We start from the raw sequence: 18,812 nt of genomic DNA, 5'->3' as shown, positions 1-18,812 counted from the left end.
CACAGAGAGATTTTCTATCTGCTGTTTCATTCCCCTGAAACAGCTGGGGCTGGACCTCGTAAAACCTGGAAACCTGGGCCTCAACCTGCTCTCCCAGGAGACAGAAACCTGCGGCCTCAGACTCGCGCTGAGAGTGGAGACTGGGAGTGAGCTAGGTGAACACAGGCACTCTGCCAAGGATTGAGGGTCTCCGAGCAGTGGCCAAGAGCCCACAGTCGTGAGCTTTTGTAGCCCCCGTGTGTGGATTTGTGTGGAGGCTCTCCAGAGAAGCCAAACGTGTGTTTGTGAAGCCTCAGCGGTACAGCTGCTCTTAGGCACAGCCCAGACTCAGTCCCGGCAGAGCTGCGTGGTTAGGAGGGCATCTGCACCACTACTTCAACCTATGGTGACATATTTATGTGTAAAATAACAACAGGAAGAAAGAATTTCCCGTCAATAAGTAGATGTCATGATTTGTATACATCGTTCAGTTTGAACAAGCATTGATAGGAATATTTTAAACCTTTGGCCTTGTTTCCCTGTTTCAAAATAAGTACTGGAAAAAGTAAATATAAAATCAGTACCAGGACACCTTGAGGGCAATTAATTGTGTTTCAAAAGGCTTTAATTATCTTTGATTTTTTGTTAATGAACAAAATATCCTATCTCCAAATAGCATTATGTAGGAGTTTTGGAACTAAGAAAATGTGTTCTGATCTTGTTGCTAAAATTGTTTGTAATAACAGCTCCATAATATCGCAGGACTTTGGAGTTCCATTATTTTATTTCAAGTTAATGATTAATTGCAATGTCAGAGGGTATTGAATTGTAAATTGGAACACAAGCATTATCATCTCCATTCACTAAGGAACTTAATTAGTTTGAAGAAGTCACTTTAACCATTTCAGCCTCACATTTCTCAAATATAAAAATGGAAAAGTTTCAGTTATATAAAAAAGAATTCCCAGAATGATCTCACCATAAAAGAAAATGAGGTCATAAGGTGTGGTTTCTGTCTGCTTGAAAGATTCATCAATGCCAAAAGGCAACAGTATCTCCAGACTTCATGCTCAAATTCTTTCTTGCTCACTATGCCACCTTCCTCTGATGGAATCTAATTACTGAACTGGCACGTGTAATTGCTGTCACGAATGAGCTTAATCATGATTATTCAGCTTCTTCTCAGAAGTTGTTTCTCCTGTGTGTTTGGGCAGGACCACTTTATTTCATTTGCATGTGTGGTCATGCATATCAAATGCTTGTAGGTGGGCCTCCTCTATGCCACAGCCAGCATGCTGACGACATAGTTCTAACAGACTGTAGTGCTCTGCGTGAGAGGAAGAACAGGAGAGCCGTGATCACAGACCTCGACACATGCTTTCCAAGCTGTCTGCACTGTCATGGTATCATGACCATGTGTCCCAATGGCTGGGGGATGGCAAGGACTGGGACACCGCATGTGTGGCTTGGAGGGACTGTTAGTAAATAACCAACAAGCAGTGGCTCTAGGAGGGGATCTCAGTGTTGTACAAGCCTGTGTGCAGTTACGCAAGAGGGCGAGTGCGGAAAGAGAGAGAGACCACCTACCCATTCACTGGAAGGGACATCTGCTCAGTGTTTTCTTTGGTAAGAGTTGTGATCAAGGGCCCGGCGGCGTGGCCTAGTGGCTAAAGTCCTCGCCTTGAATGCCCCAGGATCCCATATGGGCGCCAGTTCTAGTCCTGGCAGCTCCACTTCCCATCTAGCTCCCTGCTTGTGGCCTGGGAAAGCAGTTGAGGACGGCCCAAACCTTTGGGACACTGCACCCATGTGGGAGACCTGGAAGAGGTTCCAGGTTCCCAGCATGGGATCGGCGCACACCGGCCGTTGGGGCTCACTTGGGGAGTGAATCATCGGATGGAAGATCTTCCTCTCTGTCTCTCCTCCTCTCTGTATATCTGACTTTGTAATAAAAATAAATAAATCTTAAAAAAGAAAAAAGAAAAAGAGTTGTGATCAAGAAGTTGTTACCATATCAAATAATTTTTGAACCACACTTAGAGAGATTTACATATGGGAGCTAAAGACAAGAATATGTGCTTTCCCTTAACTGAAACTGTGCGATTAATGTACCATAAGTCAACCGGCTGATTACAAGCTATGCTTGATTTGAAAGAAAGGTGGAAAAGGTAGCAAAGCAAACCAACCAACAAAACTCAGACTCACAGCAGATGTTATTACCATGTGTGCTTATTAGATTTTCATAAACTTTACCTGCAACAGGAATTTATAGTTAACAGCAGGAGGTTTCTTCATATTGATTTGTGCTTTGAAGAACTGAAGCAGGAGTATGCCTAGTTTTCATTTATCCAAAGGTGACCAGTTTGTAGCAAAAGACGTTCCCAGAGGGCCAGTGCCATCATATCTCCGAGCTGGCCTTCACTGAGAAATTGACTGTCCGTGGCGCCAAGTAAGACGTCCACAGCACACCTAGTCCATGTGCAACAGCTAACCGTGTGCAGCTAAAACCGTTTCCTCCATTGCACCAGTAACCGTTCCTTTCTGTTTATATCATACATCCTACGGAGAAGTTGTAAACGGAGCCACACAGTTCCAGCGAAACCCAACGCACCGAAAATCTCCTCCCTCTTTCTCTCATTACCCATCCTCTCGCCGCAGTCTTCTGAACAGTGAATAAGGCCTTGGCTCCTTCAATGGCACTTGTCTTATTCTTACGGCAGACGGGAAAATTAGGTTCATTTGGTTAAAGGCTGGTCCCAGAACGGAGAGGCTGTCCCTGTCACTGTGCGAGCTTACAGGAAGCGCTACTGGCTTATCCACGTTCATTTCAGAGAATCACCTGGCTTTGCTTTCACCTCTATTTAGCCTCCCCTTATCAGGATGAATTAAAAACTCCTAGGATCTGGCCTGGCTAAGACTAATGCTAGACGGTTTAGAAAGCTAATCCCACCCTGGAATGCAAGGAGCTTGTTTGCAGAGATAAATTATTTATTGATTTTAGAGAACTCTTAATGGTTTTATCTAGACATTTGGTGGGGCTGCAAAACAAGATAAATTGTCTGAGGCAGTAAGTGACATTGACATAATACCTCTTTTTATAAACAAGTGAATCTGACACATTTTCTAGAAAGAGTTTCTCTTTATCATTAAACTGAATATTCTACTGCTTTTTCCACTCCTTCACCCACCCATTCCTGAAAGACTTAGTAGGTGAAATCAGTAAGAACTACAGATACAGGGGACAGCGCCATGGCACAGTAGGCTAAGCCTCTGTCTTCAGCACTGGCATCGGAAAAGGATGCCCATTTGTATCCGCCTGCTTCACTTCTTTTTTCTTTTCTAATTTTTATTTTAGATGATGCTTACATAGTTGATCAGGGTGGTAAGGATCGAGGATCAGGGAAAAGTAGGTGTGCTCATTGTTTCCAAGTTTTCTCTTTCTTTTTCCTGTATCTGTGGGGAACCGAGAGACAAGGGGAGAGACCACACCCAGCATCCCAACCGCCCCAGCACCTGGGGATGGGGAACGCCCACCCAGTCTTGACCCAGGGTCCTGAAGTGGTGCCCACTGCTTCACCGATGGTCCAGCTCTCTGCTAATGGAGAGCAGCAGAGATGGCCCCAGTATTTGGGACCTCTGCACCCATGTGGGATCCTGGAAGAGGCTCCAGGCTGCTGGTTTGGATTCGCTTCACTCCAGTGTGGGCAGTGAACCTATGGATGGGAGATCTCTCTCTTTTTCTCTCCTCTCTTTAACCCTGACTTTCAAAGAAGAACAAAAAAATTCATTTTTCTTAAAAAAAAAAAAAAACTACAGATATGGATAAAAAATAAGAAATTTAAATCATTTTAAGATATGGTGACTAGGGCCTGGTGCAGTAGCCTAGTGGCTAAAGTCCTTGCCTTGCACACGCCAGGATCCCATATGGGCACTGGTTCTAATCCCAGCAGCCCTACTTCCTGTCCAGCTCCCTTGTAGCCTGGGAAAGCAGTCGAGGACAGCCCAAGGCCTTAGGACCCTATGCCCACGAAGGAGACCCAGCCTGGCCTTGGCTTTGGATTGGCTCAATTCCGGTCCATTGTGGCTGCTTGGGGACTGAGTTATCGGACAGAAGATCTTCCCATCTGTTTCTCCTCCTCTCTGTTTATCTGACTTTCCAATAAAAATAAATAAACCTTTTAAAAATATATATGGTTGGGCCCGGCGGCGTGGCCTAGCGGCTAAAGTCCTCGCCTTGAACTCCCCGGGATCCCATATGGGCGCCGGTTCTAATCCCAGCAGCTCCACTTCCCATCCAGCTCCCTGCTTGTGGCCTGGGAAAGCAGTTGAGGACGGCCCAAAGCTTTGGGACACTGCACCCGTGTGGGAGACCTGGAAGAGGTTCCTGGTTCCTGGCATCGGATCGGCGCGCATCGGCCCGTTGGGGCTCACTTGGGGAGTGAAACATCGGATGGAAGATCTTCCTCTCTGTCTCTCCTCCTCTCTGTATATCCGGCTTTTCAATAATAATAAAATCTTTATATATATATATATATATATGGTTTGTATGAATTTTAAATAGCAACATAATGCTTTTCTTTTACAAATATTTTAAATTGTCATTTTACCTTGTTACATTTGAAGAGTTCTTTTCTTCTTTAATTATGAAGCTTCATGTCCTTTAGGGGCCAAAAGATCCAAGGGGAGGAGTTACATGCTTAGAGTCAACTGGTACAATAGAAGAAGGCGACCAGGACTGAAGGTCAAGTATACGGGGGATTAATTCATATACAGCAAGGAGCTGTTCTCTTCCCTTCGTCGGGAGGATCTCAATGCCTCATCCAGGAGAGGGCATTATGAATTAGCTATTATGAATATAAAAATATTTCCTACATATTAGATGCTCAAAAGATGGTTGCTGCCTGTGGTTTGAGTTTCCAAACTAGAGGGGACGCGATTTTCATCTTGCCCGTGACTTCTGTCCTTTCGGGGTGGCCAAGTGCCACCCAGGGGACTTCCCAAGGGTAAGAACATGAAAAGTCATGGTTGGGGTGGATTTGGGATATGTCTCCATCCCTGGCCCTGCTCTCCCTCAACCAGAAAGTTCACTCCCTGTTCAACTGCCAGAAGTAAAAGTGGAAGACTCCGGGAGGAATTACTTGGAGACAGTTGCTCCACAACTTGTTTTTAGTGAAAGACCAGCAGCTCTAATTACCTTTGGTGCTCTTTTGACATTTCTAGGGAAACAACCTTAAGGGAAGAGGAAATTCAAATTATCCCTGGCGCAGAGCCCTAGGCAGTCAGCTAAGAAGCCTGTTATTTATTGGCAGACTCCTGATGTATCCTTTAAAGAGCCAGGCACTGGTGTGAGATTCTAATAGACATCTGGAAGTTTCATGCAGAAGCAGACTTTTAAGTAATTTTCCAGTCTAATCCAGTATCAAATTTCTAGCTCTGACAATGCAGAAACAGATTGGAATCAGTAGTTTTAGCATTTTGTTAGGTGATATCTCTCTCCTAAGGAGATTTCATCTTCGGAGGAGTTAATTTTCAAAATGTAATCTGTTGTGGTTTTTAACTTGGGGGAAAGCAGGCCAGTCACTTGGACCTGAGATACCATCACGATATTAAATATGGATTCCAAGCAAGTAACTCTAGCCATGCCTGTGTGAGAGAGCAATTGGTAGGGTTCCTCAATCCATATTCAAGGATCCGGGACTGTGGCTCAATGAGCTAAGCCACTGCTTGATACTCTGGCATCCATCCAGGACAGTTCAAGTTCTGGCTGCTCCATTTCTAGTCTTACAAATGCACCTAGGAAAGCAGTGATGATCCAAGTACTTGAACACCTGCTATTCATCTGGCATACCTGGATGGAGTTCAGGGATTCTAGCTTCAGCCAGGCTCAATCCTGGTCATTGTGACCACTTTGGGAGTGAACCCATAGACAGTATAACTCTCTCACCCTGTGTCTATCTCTCCCTCCTTCTGTCACCTAGTCTTTGAAATGCATACATAAATCATTTTAAAATCTAGATTTACAATTCTACTGCATCATTCTCCAATTCAGACTTAATTCTAGCCATTGTAACCACTTACACATTTACTCCATTTTGAATTTGTTTCCTAAATACGTTCTCCTTATAACCAGAAGGAATTCAAACATTTTGGATGCACACATGTGGGGGATTATCTCATGTATGGAAATAGTGACATCTGTGTCGAGGCGGCAAGGTGGAACTCTGTCCTAGCAGCCCACGAGCTCTTTCTCTGGGCCCTTTCACCCTTCGCTGAGCTCCCCTTCCATGACTATCATACAGAGTGGAAATGGAACACAACTTGGCAAGTTGTTTTGAGATGGGGAGGAGATAAAATTACACTTGTTCAGTACAGGCTGTTTACCACAATAATAAATCAAGGTTTTATAACCTATAATATGACCTTATCTTCTAAGGTGACAGAATATCTTCTTAAGATAAAATAAGAAAGTGTGGCATAGCCAGTAAAGCCACCACCCGCAATGTCAACATCATACATGAGCTCCAGCTGCTGTACTGGTTGCTCCACTTCCTACCCAGCTCCCTGCTGATGGTCTGAGAGGAGCACTCACTAGAAGACAACTCAAGAGTTTGGGCCCTGCCAACCACATAAGAGACCTGGATAAAGCTTCAGACTCTAGGCCCTGCTTTGGCCTGGCCCAGCACTGGCAGCATCTGGGAAGAATAGTCTAAATTTTACTATGTTCCTATTTTTATTTCTCCAAACATCTCTATCAACAAATAAAATGCTCATAATTTTATGAGCAGAATTTATAAAACAATAGCCTGTGTATTTTGCAAGTACATCAAAAGCCAACCAAAATTCTATGTTAGTCACCAATAGCAAACCACTCAAGGTCAAATTTATATCTGCCTTATTCCAATTTTAAAAAGCTTATATTTTATAAATTTCAACACTTTCTGCAAGTTGCCCCCAGGAACGTCACCACTGAATCTCTTGCTGAATTGAGATTCCTGAAGACGGGAAGGAAAGCTAGGAGAAATGTCTGGTCTTGAGGTTAATGGTTCAGTCATCACAAACATTTATGTGAACTCCTGTTTGAATCCTGTCTATATCAAACTTTTACATACTCACCATTATATTTACTTCTGATTAAGTCATTCTAATAATCCCATGCTTGGGTATAGGATTCTACACACAGCCCTAAGCTATAAATCCAGTTCTTTTCTTGGGAATGATGAGAAGGTGTCGGATACATCTTTATCTTTCCTCTTTCTCCTGCCAGCTCATTTTTACAGGCTCCTCATCAACTCCAAGGAGACTCCAGCCCCACATTTGGTATGTCACAGCACTAGTTTCTGCCATAAGCCACTGATCTCAAAAAAAAAAAAAAAAAGAAAAAAAACTTTCTTTAGGAAATGAAAGTGCTTTGCTATCAAACCCTATTCCTATTCCCATAATTGCCTCAGCTTGCCATCCGTTACTGAGGAGGGATCCAAAGCTGTACTAGTTAATGCTACTGAAGACACAGCTAAAAACTCTTTCCCTGGGCCTTAAAAGAAATTCCATTTAAAAGAAAAACTGCACGAAATGAGTCAATCCTGTTTGCTTCAAAGCTGTGATCAACTGTGAGACCCATCATGCACCAGTTTCTGATCTGAAAACTCCCGGTGGTAGGCTGTAGAGCATGGTGCAACTCAGCCACGCAGACACTGGGACAGTAAGAGAAAGCAGACCAACCCTCTACCTAGCAACACGGACAGCTGTAACACCATCACCACAGCCTAGCTTAGGATCTAATCCAAAATGCTCACGAGACATTCTTTTTTAAAGTTGATGCTAAGTTTCACGGCAAAATCATAACTGTATTACATCTACGGAGCACGATGATGATGTTTTGATCTCAGCATACTATGCTGAATGATTAGATCAAGCTGGTGTATCCATTGCCTCACTTAACATTTTGTGTTCTTATATATTTGAATTAATCCTTAGTTATTTTGAAATATACATTATCATGCAACCTGAAACTTGCTTTTCCTAGCAAGCTGAAACTGTAAACCCTTTGACCACAAATTCCCTCTTCTCTCTCTGTCTCTCTTTCCCACGCCAACCCCCAAAGTTTAAAAAGCAGAATTGCACTGCCTTCTTCTACGACCCCATACGTAAGTCAGGCCATACCATCTTGAGTCTATTCCATGCGTGACCACATCACAAAATGTCCTCCACATCATCCATGCTGTGGCAAATGACTGGATTTTGTGATTTTAAACCTCCTGGTTTAAAAGCCACGCAGGAAGCAAAAGAAAGTTGAGTCCACTGCTGGTGGGGCTGCAGGCTGGTACAGCCTCTATGGAAATCAGTATGGAGAATATTCAAACAACTCAAATTCAACATACCGTATGATCCAGCAATAGCACTCCTAGGAATATATCCAGAACACTTGTTCTATGAGAAACCAACATGTACTCCTATGTTCATAGCAGCACAATCAGTAATTGCAAAAACATGGAAGCAGCCAAAATGCCCATCAAAAGAGGATTGGATAAGAAAGCTATGGTTCATCTACTCCATGGAATACTACTCAGCTATTAAAAAAAACAAAATGCAGTTCTTTGTGGCCAAATGGGCCAAACTGGAAACCATAATGCTAAGGGAAATGAGCCAATCCCAAAAGGTTAAATACCACATGTTTGCCTTAATTTAAGATGATATGATGTTATGTATAACATGTTATGTTTTGAATGTTATATGTTGTGTATAAACTAAAATTGAAGTATAGGTGAGGTGGTCACAGAAGGTGGCTGGGAACCCGCATTTACTTTTAACATATTGGTTACTCATTACTATGTCAATTAATTCCATAATGATGTAAATTTTTGCTGATGGTATGTTGGAGCTTTCAATTGACTGGGATGATACTCTGCTGGCTCTGTCATCAGACCAGAGAGGGTATACCTAAGAAACCGTTGAACTTGACGGGACAATAAGATGCTGGACTCTATGTTTGGTATACGCTTGCAATGGGGAAATCTCAACTGAACTTGAGCTGTGGTTATGCAATGAGGTGGAGGAATCCACCATGGTGGGAGGGTTTGGGGAGGGGTGGGGAGAACCCAAGTATCTATGTAACTGTGTCACATAATACAATGTAATTACTGAAGTTAAATAATAAATAATTAAAAAAAAAAAAAAAAAAGAATTGAGCTGTGCTGTGTTTCATTTCTAGTCTGGATATTTTTTTGAGAATGTAAAAATAAAATAAATTGATGTCTGGTTTAGAGCTAATGGCAAAACGGTGTTGACAGGTTTTCCTACTTATGCTAGGGACATTGTAACAGTAATACCAAACTGTAAATTAAAAGAGAAGTGTTATAAGTGAGTGGTTCTTGAAATGAATCCTTAAACCTATAAAAACCCTGGTTATGAGCAACATTATTACCATGAAGCCAGTGAACCACTCTCAAATAATAAATTAAGAATCACATATGTGTGCATAATATTGGGAAGATTTTACAAAACTGGGGAAGAGAAAAATGAAACATTCCATCAAAACTATTATGTTTCAAGCACCAAGTATTCTACCAACATGGATGAAGTTCTTTGTGATGAACTCTATTTTTAGGTAAATGAGCTTGAACAATATTCAGGGTACAAGAGGTCCTCGCATATTTCTTCAGTGATACTCGCCTTCCAGGACTGAGGATGACATACAGCTAACACAGTGTACGACAGCGGTGACTCCAGGGCTGTGGGATCGGAGCACGCTTCTCTATCTAGTCCCAATCAGTATGACAGCTGAGGCATCAATGCCAGGTTCAGCCTGCTGCCACAATGCCCCATTCCAGCAGCATCAGCAAGTTTCTGACTTGGCTTTAAAAAAAAACCTAGCAACATTAAGCTAGCTTCTTGTGCTGTTGGAGATAGAACACAACTACTTCCTTATCTGGAGACTTTTCTCCATTCTTCACTTCCCACCCATTGTCTTCCACCCACACAACCTCTTTTTTCCACTTTCATATTCACTCATGGCAGAACCTAGACATATTCTGCAGCCTACATACACTTAAGAAATAAAACAGAAGCTGCCTACAGAGTTTCTTTCACACATTTGTCTTTTCCTTCACCCAGTTACCCCTCTTACTGCTCCCTCCAATTTTCCCACCCTACATTTGTATCGATTCACTACTTTTTCTGTTTTAAACATTGCTTTTCTATAATTTAACCATTTCACCACACTCACATTATTAACCCATTTCTTCCCCCTCTGTTCTTTTTTATTTCCTCTTCTTTATTAACGTATCCTATTATTATAGTATCCATTTAAACATGTCTTCACTGATGCCTTTGGCAAATAGACACTAGCACCTACTCTGGGCTGGGGTACTAGATACTAGGTATGAGGGATAAGGAATAAATATGACACAATGTCCTCTCCGCCCTTCACTGCATGTTTTATCAGTGACCTTATAATGTAAGAAGAAGAGACAAGAAAACAACGATGAGTGCTACAGGGCTAGTTCTTGCAAGGTGAACTATATTAAGTCTAACTTCTTCCACCACAAACCACTCTGACTGTTGGGTAAGCATCTTGCCTGGTGATTAGAACACTGGGACACCCACATGGTCTGGGCTGGAATCTGAGCTCCCCTCTCAATTCCTGCATTCTCTAATGCACATCCTCGGAGACAGGCAGTAACCATGCAAGGGCCTGGGCTCTGCCACCCAAGTAGGAGACCTGGACTGAGTTCCTGGCACCCAGTTTCTGCCACATTGTGATATAGGGCCTTTCTGGGTGTCTAGAAGGTTGTCTAGCTGTCTGTCTTGGTCTCTCTCTAAATCAGCAGGAATAAATAAATAAATTTTAAAGAATATCAATGTTAACTCTTCTGTTTAAAAATACTTTTTAAAAGTCTAGATTTTTATAGATTTTCTAATCACATAAAAATATATTCAAATATATTTTTGCTTATTTTAAAAAATGTTTAAAACTATTTGAGGGAGAGAGGGGAAGAATATTCCAATTCATTGCTGTACTATCAAATGCTTACAATGTTCAGGGTTTAGACCATGCTTAAAGCAGAAGCTGGGAACTCAGTCTGGGTCTCCCCTGGTTGGTAGCAGGACCTGACTGCTTGAACAGTCAACATTACTTTCTGGTGGCTGCGATAGCTGGAAGCTGGAGTGCTAAGTTCACTGGGAAGAGGTATCCCAATCTGAGTTTCCCCCCTAGGCCAAGCGCCGGTCTTTACTTCTGCTGATATCATTCAGTCATTTGTATCTAAATGGTAAAGTCTACAATGTGTGTAGACCAAATTAGGTTGGACAGCATTTTCATAATCTTAAAATTTAAAAAAAATGATTAATGTGGAATTGTATGCATTTATAGGGTATAATATATTGCACTTAATGTATAACGTGTTGATCAAATCAGTTTTCAATGAAACTAAAAAGCAATATTTCTCTTGAGAAAAAAATAAACTTTTTTTTAAAAGAAAGATCTTCCATCCACTGATTCACTCCCCAGGTGATCGCAACAGCAGCATATGAACTGACCCAAAGCCAGGAGCCAGGAGCTTTTTCCGGGTCTCCCACATGGGTGCAGGGTCCCAAGACCTTGGGCTGTCCTCAACTGCTTTTCCAGGCCACAAGCAGGGAGCTGGACTAATTTGTAACAAAAGAATTAGCAAATCAAATCTTACAGTACATAAGAAGGAATATAGCATGACTAAATTAGCTATACTCCATAATTAAATATTGGTTTAGCATTCAGAAATTAATTGTGCAGAATATGTCAGCAGAATAAAAGAAAAATGCATATTCTAACTTCAATATTTCAATGAAATAGACAAAAAATATGGTACACATTATTGATTAGTAATTGTAATATTGAAATGTCCTTAGTTTAAAATTTTTACAACTAGTATTGTACTTACTGGAAATATCGGGAGCTTTTCTAAGGTTGCAAATAAAATGCCAATATCTACTCTAACCACTTGGGTAGAATATAATTTGACCCCTACCCTCCTAGAAAACAAAATATTAAATTGGGAAAGGTCAAAGGAAGCAGAAGAAAAAAATGAGGTAAGTTCCACAATAATTTAAATTCTGATGTAGAAAAGCAACCAATTCCTTTAAGATGTATTCATTAAGTACTAAAACATGAGATACATTGTAGCAATAGGAAAAAAATATGCTATTCTCAGAAAGTGGTTATCATAAAGTTACTTCCCAAGACTATTTCAGAAAAAAAATAGGGAGTGAAATTGAGGTTAGTACTTTTTAAAATATAATTGATATACATTCAACCACTTACCAATTAAGAAAAAAAGTAATTAGGATAGCCATACCTAATGCTTCAGAAGTTGACATTCAGACAGTGAAACTGTACTAATGCTTTTGAAGCTTACTGCATTCTGTCCTGTTTTCTGAGAGCCTTGCATATACTGCTTAGACTAAAATCACGAGAAGAAAGTCTCCATCCTTGCATACTCACATCCCACGGGGCAGAGGGACAGCAAACAACGAGCACACTCTACAGTGCTCAGGACACTGTGTTGTGGCATCAGAAGTCACACAGCATGCATACACCATGCACCTGCACGACATCAAGCAAAGACAACCAGCATGCAGAGTGGCTTCTTACGTGCCACGCATTTAACTAACGCCTTCACCAAGCCGCTCATTTAATCTTGATAATCTCAGGAAGTGTGTGTCACTGTAATATCCACTTAACAAAAGGATGAACTAAACGGTGTATACAAGTCACATAACCAAGATTTGGAATTGAACCCAGATTAGCAAGACTATTCACAAGAACATTAACGTATCTGTCATTTGTCTACATTTCCTATGCACAAGCACATACACACTCTGAAAAAGTCCTGAAGCGCTGAAGTAGCAGTTTCCAGTTCTTTGAACTCCATGATCTTTATATACTCAGTGGGTTTGTAAATGGATATAAGCATATTAAAATGTTCTTGAAAATGAATGACTACTTATAATCTCCTCTGAACTTAGTAAGAATGTTTTACATTAACTTGCTATGATGTGTATTAAGAATTTTTCTTTCTGTGATTTATAGAAGAGTTCCTATAAACCAATATAGCAATTCCTACTCCAAGTCTGAATACAGAAGGAGCAATACTTCTGCCCCTCCCAATTCTACATGCTGCAATGCGGCAAAGCTGTAACTGTTGTACCTCTAATTGCACACTCCAAATGGCACTGTAAATGTCCTGGGGCTGGTATTCCTTCTGTTTCTGGCTGGCACCACTCCTCTCCCTATGTTATATATCAACAGGGATCAGCCTCTTAGCAAAAGCAAAGGGTTCTCCCTATACTGAAAGTACTTTCCTCTAATATGTAAGCCACTCTAGTATCTTGACATTTTCATCAAAGTATTACCATTTGGCCATTCTGAGGTGATTTTCTAAATGTCTGAATGTGCTCATTCTACTCTTCCATCATGTACATTTTTCCATCCAGCATGATTCGAAATCTGTCTTTTACAAGTTGGACCAGTACTGAGAAAACACAGAATGTAAGTACATGAATACTCAAATTCATAAATATCCTTGTTCATCACTCAGATGAAAGTGTAATTAACAGAAAAACTTACCCTGGCTTCGTGTCATTTACTACACAGTGGTAGGTAAATGTCCCGAACATCTGAACTCCTAAAATTCCATAAAGAAGTAGAAAGAAAAGCAAGAAAATGGAAACACTCCATATTTGCTCTCCTGATCGCCTGGGGAAAAAAAAGTAGGCCAAATTGATAAAATGGGTAATATTTTCACAAACTGCCCCCTGCTCCCAACCTAGGAAAAAGCAGTGCTTACTTTAATATATTTGTAATTCTGGTCCTTGGCAGCTCAAATCGGAAATAAATCCGGAATGCTCGGATCATAATGAGAGGCCGGGGGATCCGCAACATGCCCCATGGTGACATCTGATCAACTATATCAGCAATTTCAAATACCTACAAATCAAGATGCAAAGGAACAAGTTTAGATTTTTCCCTTAGCATTGCTTATAGTCTCAGATTATCCAGATAACGGTAGAAGGAAGTGTACCCTGGGCCTAGAATCTGCATTACTTTCCAACAAAATTAAGCTTCTTCTGCATACAATTTGATGTTGGGAACAAATATATAAACCGATGAAAGTGATATCAATCCTGTTCATTTTCCATCCAACTCATTTAGGCACAGTGTTCATTACAAAACAAGCGTAATTTAGGTAGTAGAATAAATGCGCTACATCTTCCTCATTACCATTTGTTGACAAAGCTTTTTTTAATTTTTAGAAAATCAGTGATGGAGTGAGTGTTAAAATATTATGACAAAAGGCAATTTTGTCATCTACAGACAGAGGGAAAATGATCACTAAGAAACTTATCTAAAACAGCGGATATTAAGCGGAGGTATCAGCATGTGGGATACACTCAGATCACCGGAGAGATGAGTGTTATAAAGATAAGGAAGGACAGCTTATGAACAAACACCAAGAAGAGCCGGCAGGATGGACTATGAACTTACTTCATTCTGAATATTTAATGAGAAGTAGATGAAAAATGCTCTAGATTCGCATGTAGCATGATATCTGTCATCAAAGATTGTACATGTAAAAAACTGTTACAATGTTAGATCTCATGTTTTCTTCTCAACAGCAAATCAAATAAAAAGCATAAAGCTACTTTGGTAAATTAAGTATAAAATTATGCCTAAAAGAATTCTTGGGAAGAAATCCCTCCCCTTATGCTATAACTGCAACTAGTATCTTATGTTGACCAACATGTATCCTATTTAAATCTACTAAGATGTTTTTAGCTAGGATTTAGTTACCCAATAGACTAGAACTTTGATTTCTAAATTTCATGTTTATGTCATAAATTCAGAAGTATCACCCTACCATTTTCTTTATTTCAATGAATATAGTTTTATAGATGCTTAAAAGATAATTTCCTAGAGCACTGCTGTACAATAGCTACTGAAAAATGTTTGCAACTCTAAGCAATAATAATTAAAATTAAACTTTGCCATCAACATTTGAAATAAACATAATGCTGTAGAGTGTTATGTAATAACATTTGATACATATTCCTCAACTCCTCTCTTCAAAGCTTCAGGAAAAACTAATACTCATTTTGAAGAGTCTCCACTTGTAATTCAAAAATGTTTCAATACCTGTAGCACCAATGAAACCCAGAGGCAGAAGACCATAAATCCATCAAAAACGCACCAGCGATCTTTCACATAGGAACTATCCCCCTACAAACAAATTTACAAGGCATTATCAGGTGATCAAATAATCAAATAAACACCTCTGGTGAGGATACTGACCTATGGATCCAGCAATGGCAATCTGCATTTTTTGTATCATAATGGAACAGCTTTTCAAAAGGAAGACTTCAAATGTTTCAAAGGGCATTACTCAAGAGGGAAGCAACTGCAGAACCTGGGTGTTAAATTTTAAAACAATGGGAAGGAGAAATCCCCTGTTTCTCTGGCCCTGTACCATGTGCCCCACCATCTAAGAACCCAGATCATCCTTTTGAAAGGCCAGTTGCCAGCTGGGCTTGAGAACCCACAAAAATCAACATCAATACAAAAGTCCTTAATGGGTTTGATCAATCCCAATTGAACAGCAAATTAACCAGCAATTCTCTGCAAGCTAAAAAAAAAAAGTGAAAATATTTCCTTTAGTTTTCTTTTTTTTTTAAAGATTTATTTGTTTTATTTTATTTTATTTATTTTTTTAAAGATTTATCCAATTTATTACAAAGTCAGATATACACAGAGGAGGAGAGACAAAGAGGAAGATCTTCCGTCCGAGGTGCGAGCCGATCCAAAGCCAAGAACCTGGAACTTTCTCCAGGTCTCCCACGCGGGTGCAGGGTCCCAATGCATTGGGCCGTCCTCTCCTGCTTTCCCAGGCCACAAGCAGGGAGCTGGATGGGAAGTGGAGCTGCCAGGATTAGAACTGGTGTCCAAATGGGATCCCGGGGCACATTCAGGGTGAGGACTTTGGCCACTAGGCCACGCCGCCGGGCCCTCCTTTAGTTTTCAAAGAGAACATATAATGACCTTAACTTTGACTTTACTCATATAAAAGACAGATAAAGAAGACACTGCCTTTATTGTTTTAAATAAGGAATCTATTTGTATCATATGGATGCATACTTGAATAAAATGGAAATATTAAAAAAATTTCCCCTTGGATTAATAAAATAATAAGAAACCTTCATGAGATTAGAATTAGGACTGTTAAATTGAAAGGTGTTTTCCCTCTAAAGACTATCTTGGTAAGCCACTAGTTCTATAGTTATCTATATAACTGGGTTCTAAATCCTGTCACAGACAAAATTAAAATTAAACTCTGATTGAACCTGCTAAGAAAACAAATAGGCACAGGTTGCCAGGATTTTAATGAAATTGGAAAAATATCTTGTAGGATATTTAGGAAGCTAAAATAACTTCTGTAATTTTCCACTATAAGTAAGAGATGGGTTATCAAACAATTCCTTTGAGAAGTTTTCAGAAATAACTAATTGTTTACAAAACTAATGGTATTAAAAAGTACTTCATGAAAGTGATCAGACCCAGACAAAGTCTAGAGTGACTTAATAAATGTTGTTAAGTACCCATTTCACAGAACAGCAGGAACAATGTCTTGCTAAGACACACACCCACACCACTACCCACACTCTTGTAGAGAAACAGGAGTGAACACATTCCACTTGTACTTAATGGCAGGATAATTTCTACACACATCTATAAAAATGGTAGAGAAGATGGAAAGATCAATTCAATGGAGAGTTGAGGAAGACAGTATGATCGTTTGCCCTCAAAAAGCACTTACAAGTGGCAAGATCATCAACCAAACTTAGCGACTCACAAATATTAAAACACTCTCAAAAGAGATATGGAAGCAAACAATGTGGGTTGGTTTTGGTAACAGGGAAAATGACCCTATTAACTTGTCATGTTTATCAGGTGGTGATTCATAGTGAAGGAGGACAAAACCATTGCTTTAGAATACTGCCAGGTTGATATAGGCATTAACACATACACACACAAAACATGCAACAATAAAGGATGTTAAAGTTGTTTTCAAACTTCTGGGAGCATTTTTTAATATAAGATCATATTTCACTTGTTGTACACACAATTAATTGGCTCTCTGAGTGAGTCTTCACATAAAGTCATAATCTATATACAATTCAATCTGAAATGGAGCTTTCTCTGAATCTAATTTTGTTCCAGGTTACAATTAATTACCTAAAGTGTAAAATACATACCCTATGAATATTCTATACCAGTAAGTGTTATGAAGGAAAATAAAAATGCATATTTTCAAATTGACCTTCATAAAACCTTGAAATATGGTAGAGATTATTTATGCGTGTTGAACAAAAAGAGAAAGAAAAACACTTAATCTTTAAAATTAGACACTGTGGTGACCTTTTAAAAAATGCAAAGGATTCCAAACACAAAAGCTGAAATGTTATAGGACACAGCAGAGAACATTTTGAAAGTTGGAGCAATTAATAACTAAATGTTAGACAGGAAAAATAGAAAATATAGATTATTGAATACACCGCCACCCCAATTGGATGAGCTAATAAATTTTTCAAAATAGCATTGATACTTTATTTCTTTTATTTATTTGTTCTTTCACTTACTTAAAATTGAGACCTTCTAAGTCTGCTGAAATCTTGGCCACACCTTCAAGTGGGGGGCACCGATTTCCCAACTGGTTAAGAGACCACCAATGGAGAATCTTTACCTATGGGTTCCGGCCCAACAAGGAGGGGTCAGGAAAGGTTTAAAAGGGGAAGACCTTTCCTCAAACCTTTGGTGTCTCTCCCTCTCTCCTTCTGAGAGGCACCCCACCTCCAGGCTTGTGGGCCAATCTGAAGTCAAGTGCCAGGAGCTTCTGGGTTTCTCATGCAGGTCCAGGGACACAAAGGCCTGAGCCATCCTCTGCTGCTTTCCCAGGCATGAACAGGGAGCTGGATTGGAAGCGGAACAGCCAGGACACAAACCAGTGCCCATAATAGATGCCAACCAGGCCTACTATACTACAGCACCAGCCCCAGAAATACTATATATTTTTATTAATATTCAATCGAGATAAATATATTATCTCCTCCATTGCTTAACATTTTTTCTTGATTTTTAAAACATCCAAAATCCTATCTTTGGGGATTTTTTTTTGAGAGAAATATACATACATTATCATTGATCTGTGGTCACCTACTATGGAATAGGATCTCAGAATTCTGAACCCCTATTATGCTTTAACATAGTTTCATTAACCAACATTTTTCCCAAGTCTCCTCCTTCTTTCCTCCCAGTGTCTGACAACCTGTAATACCCTTTCATGTTGATAATTCAAAAAGATACCCCTAACACCACATGACATACAGCAGACATTGAATGAGTCAATGTATTAAACAGAGAATATCTGCATATTAAATTTTATGCAAAAAAGTTCAGCTAATACACTTCATCCAGCCACTTATCCATCCATCCACTGAAACTAGCCTTGCTTCTAAATACAATTTCCATGACAAAGAGCTGAAAAAGGCTTAACATCATACACTAAGGTTCTGCCCGCATGATCACGAGAGGACAGAGGTGGTCACCTTTTGGATACATCCTAGATGAGAAAAGTTCACCTACACCAGACTTGCCACTCAGACAGAAATAGAGTTGGCTTGCATATTTTTTGTGCTACAATGGAGTTTTCAATGCAATTGAATTGGTAGGAACCAACATTGCTATCACATTAGTCATTGCCAATAATCATTAAGCCTCAGTAAGCTTAAATATCTTTCAGCAATAAATA

The 18,812-nt window shown here is 40.0% G+C and overlaps 1 protein-coding gene across 2 annotated transcripts in view; it reads right to left on the bottom strand.

Annotated features, from left to right (window-relative positions):
• NALCN (sodium leak channel, non-selective) overlaps positions 1-18,812 on the bottom strand; it is a 258,521-nt gene that overhangs the window by 217,687 nt on the left and 22,022 nt on the right. For both annotated transcript variants that reach the window (XM_004577371.4, XM_058670621.1), the window contains 3 exons: positions 15,146-15,229; positions 13,800-13,939; positions 13,580-13,708 (listed from right to left, as the gene is read on the bottom strand). In XM_004577371.4, the coding sequence (XP_004577428.2) occupies positions 13,580-13,708; positions 13,800-13,939; positions 15,146-15,229 (353 nt within the window). The remainder of the gene's footprint in view (positions 1-13,579; positions 13,709-13,799; positions 13,940-15,145; positions 15,230-18,812) is intronic.

This window comes from Ochotona princeps, chromosome 12, assembly GCF_030435755.1.
Source record: "Ochotona princeps isolate mOchPri1 chromosome 12, mOchPri1.hap1, whole genome shotgun sequence".
In the NCBI taxonomy this organism is placed as follows: domain Eukaryota; kingdom Metazoa; phylum Chordata; class Mammalia; order Lagomorpha; family Ochotonidae; genus Ochotona; species Ochotona princeps.
This window is presented reverse-complemented; position numbering and strand designations above follow the sequence as displayed.